This window comes from Micromesistius poutassou (assembly GCF_964030765.1).
Source record: "Micromesistius poutassou genome assembly, contig: SCAFFOLD_5193, whole genome shotgun sequence".
Classification (NCBI taxonomy): Eukaryota; Metazoa; Chordata; class Actinopteri; order Gadiformes; family Gadidae; genus Micromesistius; species Micromesistius poutassou.
Genome location: NW_028177855.1, coordinates 7,501 through 13,519, shown reverse-complemented (window position 1 = coordinate 13,519; position 6,019 = coordinate 7,501). Strand labels below are relative to the sequence as shown.

At 46.8% G+C, this 6,019-nt stretch overlaps 1 protein-coding gene across 1 annotated transcript in view; it reads left to right on the top strand.

Moving 5' to 3' along the window:
• Positions 1-2,252: 2,252 nt before the first annotated feature.
• Positions 2,253-6,019, top strand: part of LOC311374989 (leucine-rich melanocyte differentiation-associated protein-like) — a gene marked incomplete at both ends in the record, with an annotated part of 6,641 nt that continues 2,874 nt past the window's right edge. Inside the window, 2 exons of the mRNA XM_084490703.1 lie at positions 2,253-2,379; positions 4,797-4,936. Coding sequence (XP_084346829.1) covers positions 2,253-2,379; positions 4,797-4,936 — 267 coding nt within the window. The remainder of the gene's footprint in view (positions 2,380-4,796; positions 4,937-6,019) is intronic.

Genomic DNA, 6,019 nt, shown 5'->3' with positions numbered 1-6,019 from the left:
CATAACCCAGAGGAGCCCCACACGCTCACACACACACACACACACACAGGCACACACACACATGTGCGCACACGTGCACGTGCACACATGTATGTGCACACATGCACACACACAAACGCACACACATAAACACTCAAAGACACACACACACTCTCAGACACACACACACAAACACTCACAGACACACACACACACACATATAAACCTCTACCCATCCACACACACACATGCATGCGTGCACGTTCACTCACATGCACACACACGCACGTGCACACTCAAATGTACACGGACATGCCGCAGGCACAGGTGGCAATAGTAAGTCAGCTCTATTTACAACGTCATCCATGCTGTTGTTGTTGTTGTTTTTTCTGTGTGTCCCACGCACAAAACACAAAAATGTTCATATAAATTGGTCTATATATATAAATCCAATATATTACTGGCTCTAGCACTGACTTTGGTCAATGTAATCTCCCTTCGCTTTCCTCTATCTGCTTTTACTTTATTATCCTTGTGTGGGTGTGTTGTTGACACACACACACACACACACACACACACACACACACACACACACACACACACACACACACACACAGCATCCTTCAAACTGAGGTCGCTTGTTGCTGTTTGACATTCATTTCCAGATTGTCATGATAAGGCTGTTATATTTACATGGCCTCCCTCTCGGTGTGTGTGTTTGTGTGTGAGTGATTGAGTGTGTGTGTTCGGTTCGTGTGCGTGTGTGTGTGTGTGCGTGACAGTGACACTAGCCAGACTTGGCCTGCGGTATAAGTTCACACTCCGAGCCCAGGTTGTTTAAACCGTTCTGTATACCCCGAGGATGTCATTCCGCAGAAAAATATGACATTGTTTAGCCGAATCCACAGCAACATTGTGTCAAGGTTGTCTATGTGCTTCGTAAATTACACACACATGTTGGGTGGGGGGGGCGGGGGGGCTGGGGGGGATTTATTAGTCCTTGCTGGCTGGCTAATCGTGGACAAAAAAAGAGTCCACCACACTAGCGCTAGTATTTTACTTGGATTCAAGTAAAACGAGGCTTGGAGTTTAAATCGAGGGAAGAAAGATGTTGTCGGGAAGTGATTCAGGCACATTCAGGTCCTGGCAGATTTAAATGTCAATGAAGTCACTCAAGACACTTAAACATTTCATGTTGACAGTGTGTGCCACTATGTGATAGCACACACACACACACACACACGCAGACACACACACACGCAGACACACACACACACAGACACACACCACACACCACACACACACACACACCACACACACACACCTCCTATTGTTCACCTTCCACAATTTGAACTTTGTAAGACCTCCACATTACTCCCAGCACCGCTCTCAATCATTTTTATGCTTGTTGTGTGCGTGTGTGTGTGTATCTGTGTGTATTGTGCACGTGTGTGCACGTGCTTGTTGTGTGTACAAACTTCTCTGTGGATTTGTGTACCCCCTCGAAGCAGACGAAGCAAATGTCTCCCTATTGTTGTTTTTCCTCTTTTTTTCCCCCCTGAACCAAAATAGTTCTGCGTCAAAAGAAATCTCTCGACTAACCTCCCGTCAACAAACAGTGGCGGAGAGTCTGCTCCGTCGCCGCAGCGACGTTCTATCTGTGATTGCGGGCGTGTTCCCGCCCCTCCTGCGCTGTGGAAGGCGTTTCGCAAAAAAATGATGGATGACAAGTTAAATTTGTGTCCGGGGAGTGAAGGTGAACTGTGACAGAGTGATTTGTCTTGGGAATGGAGGGTTAGGGTCAGGCGAAACCGGGCGCCTGAAGGCACAAGACATTGACAAATTCATCCTGCCCGCCGCATTTCTGAAGCCTTTTGTTTTGAATCCGGGCTACTCACAAGTGACCCCCATCCCTCTTCCTGCCAGCCTCTGAAGGATGCGTCTTGATGCCAGGGGAGCTCGGCTCTACTAATTCTCGTCATTCTCTCCCCTGACAGCTCCAGACACACACACACACACACCGAGAGCTACACACACACACACACACACACACACACACACACACACACACACCGTACACATATACACACACATATACACATGCTCGTACAAACACACACACACACACACACACACTCTCCCTGGTTGAATGAAAGGGAGGCAGGCTGAAATATTTATTTCTGCCCAATAATAGCTTGCCAGATTTAGGGCCATATCATTTATTCTGTTTTTTATTCCTCTTCCTCTTTTTCCGTCTTTCTGTGTCATGGCAGGTCATTGGCTGGGCTCAACATGTTTGCCGGACTAGAAGAGCTGGTCGCTGACAACAATATGCTGGGGAATGACCTGCAGTTGCCCTGGTTACCCAGCCTTCACACCTTGACGCTCAATAAGAACCAGATATCCTTTTTTGGGTCTTTTCAAAACAAAACAAACGTCTCAACTGAAACACACACACTTCCGGAAGCTGCAAAAAGTGTCCTCTCCTCTTGTTTTAGTACATGTTGAATCATATGTTGTGTATTTATATTGTATACGTTATTATTTTGAATTGAATGCTATTTTGTATCTATTTACAGTGAATGTAAGTAGATTAGAAGTTATTACTTATATTGCATGTTGCCCAAAAGAGAAAGGGTTTTTGAACCACAGTGACCTCTAGTGGAGGGTGGTCGTCAAATTGGAGCGTGAGAGAAAACAAAGAGAGAATAAGAAACACACACGACAAGAAAGAACAGCTGAATTCAAAATAATGCTTACGGTCTCAATCCAAGATGTTTGTGCAATACAAAATCATGATTCGATCATGTTTGTTACACTTGTCATTAAATAGTACAATTTATAAACTGGACATATGTACTGAATTTGAATAGAAAAGGGTCATATTTGTTTTGTGAATCACAGATTGTATTTTCTAAGTATCCAGTATCCCCCAGCCACAGACACACACAAACACACACACCAAAAGCTAACGTGTTAAATCCAAACTCTACATAATCACGCACACACCACACAGCTGTTTACGATAATTTGGAAAATGTACAAACTTCCTCTTTTACTTTCAAAACAGGTTAGAAATGTGTCCTGTTTTCCCCCTAGTCGGATAGATCCTCGGGCAAAAGTTTTTCTCTCCCTTTCACACACACACGTACACACACACACATACACACACACACACACACACACACACACACACACACACGCACACACACACACACGCACACAGACACACACACACACACACACACACATACATTATCCCAATACACCAACACGTACACACACAAACACACACATGCAAATACACACACACACACACACACACACACACCCCACATCTAAACACGACATTATAGACGTATTATGCACGTATGCAGACACACTCAGACACAAACATGATCGTACATTCCAGACACCCTCAAAGACACGCACACACACACACACACACCATAACACACAAACACCATCATATATCTGCACACACACACACACACACACACACACACACACACTCACGATCACACACCCACATCCACGGGCACATATTCATACAGTACACAGCACACACCCACGTTGCGCTTTCCCAGTCAACATTAAAACTAGGGCTTCTTGAAGTGTGCATATGGGACTGTGTGCCAGTGAGTGTGCTAGTGAAGTGGTCGCTGCATGCTAATAGGCCAATTATGTACATCCTGTCGTGCCGCCGTGCCATTTTAAAGCTGGAGTACTGCATTAGCGCGCTCCTATTTTGACACTTTGGGGCTCAATTTTCCGAACCAACTGAATGTATTAGTGATGAATGTGCCTGCTTAGGGGATGTTTGTTTTTTTCCGCGCGCACACACACACCAAAAAAAAAAGGGCTAACTTTTTTCCCCGGCGCTGGGAAGCACGGACTGCTTGGACCACAGGGCATCCATCATGTTGTCATTGCTCCGCACCCGGCCACCTAGGAAATGAAAGGGGAACTGGAGAGGGATAGAGTTAGGGGGGTAGTGGGATAGCCAGAGTGCTAGGGAGAGGGAGGGAGGTGAGAGAGAGAGAGAGAGCAAGCCATGAAGGTAGTGAGAGGAGAGAGGGAGACAGAGAGAGAGACAGAGAGCAAGTGAGCGAGCGATGGAGGCAGTGAGAGGAGAGAGAGGGAGAGGGAGAAGGAGGTAGAGAGAGAGAGAGAGCGAGAGCGAGCTATGGAGGTAGTCAGAGGGAAAGAGAGAGGGGGGGGAGAGAGATAAAGAGAGAGAAAAAGAGAGAGGAGGTAATGAAAAGAGTGTGAGCGGGCAGAAAAGAGGTGCGCAACAACCAAATTGTGTCACTGCTATATGCCAAACCTTACACCTTAAATTCCCCACCCTCCCCTAATCTCCCCCCCGCCCTCCCCACCAGTATTACCCAAAGCTCACAAAGCCAGTGAGGGACATCTTTGAAGACAGTGTGTGTGTGTGTGTCTGCTTGTGTGTGTGTGTGTGTGTGTGTGTCTGTCTGTCTGTCTGCGTGTGTGTGTGTGTGTGTGTGTGTGTGTGTGTGTGTGTGTGTGTGTGTGTGTGTGTGTGTGTGTGTGTGTACGTGTGTGCGTGCGTGCGTGCGTGCGTGGGAAGGCCAGGGAACGGGGGCAAGTGTGTGGGGTCCTGGGTGGAGGAGGGTGAAGTGGTGGTGGTAGTGCATGCTAATGTAATTAACAGAGTTGGTGGAGTAGCAGGGGGTGGAGGTGCTGGGGGAAGGGGGGGGGGGGGCTCATGTATATCTGTGTGTGTGTGTGTGTGTGTGTGTGTGTGTGTGTGTGTGTGTGTGTGTGCTTCCTTGACATCCGCCCCCTGACACCTGACTGATATCGAGGCGCTGCTGGAGCAGTTGGGGGCCGCGACCCCGGCCCTCCGCTACCTCAGTCTGCTGGGCAACGAGGCCTGTCCCAATCAGCTGGTCAGCCCCGATAAGGATGAGGACGACTACCAGAGATACAGGTCAGCTGGGGCCTGGGGGCTGGGGGCTGGGGAGGGGAGCCAGGGGTAAGGGCTGACTCTGTGGTCGCCCCTCTCTCTGGAAGTACAGCTCCGTCCTAATTGATCTGGGTGATGATGATTTAATACGTCTTGATGATATTTCCCTTGTGTTGCCGTGATGTCTGTCGTACTGCCGCGATAAGAGAATCACTCTGGATGATGACAGCATGTACAGTTACAGTGTACAGCTATGTGGTATATCTACATACCTAATATGAAGGCAGTGGTTTTAAAGACAATAAAATGAAATGAAATGAAATATATAATAAATATATAAAACAATAAAGGAATCAGTGTTTCAAAACGTTTATGACTATATTCTTTTTTTTTCCAATTATAGATGTTATTTATTATACATCACATACAATTATACACGTGGTTCCATTCCCTCCCATGGGATTTACAGACGCAGACCCACCAAGGAAATCTTTAAATTTGCAAAAAAAAAAATAACCCAAACAATGAGCTAGTGAGTAACAGACAAACAGCTAGCCACCTGAAGAGACAGAGGGAGAGAGAGAGTGTGAGAGAGAGACACACAGAGAGGTCGCTTTTTATTGTTAGTGATTGCTTTGTGCTTCCAGACCGCTACTTTTCACAAGCAGGTTGTGGATTCGACCACATCACTCTCTAAAAGCTTTGTCAACTCCCCTCCTCCCTTTCTCTCTCTCCTTCTCTCCCCCTCTCGCTCTCTCTCTCTCTACACTCCAGTTTGCAAAATGGATTTCATGTGTGACTAGTCACTGCCACAAATGAGTGTTTACTAGCCTGCCGTAGCAGAGCGTGTTATGCATTAAACATGGCGCTAAGCCGCGAGCCATGCAACATGACCACCATGTGTCAGGGTCCTTTACATGAAGCGCGATAAAAGGCGAAAAGCATACTCTCTTTTGTCTGCTTTAGCCCTAAGTGCTTGTTTCGGACGCTGTGTTGCCTATTAATCATTTAACACTACTACACACTCCTCCCTTGAACAGCCCTCTTTCTCTGTCCCTCTCGCTCTCAATCTCTCTCTGTCTCTCTGTTGTGGTTTTCTTTCTTTCA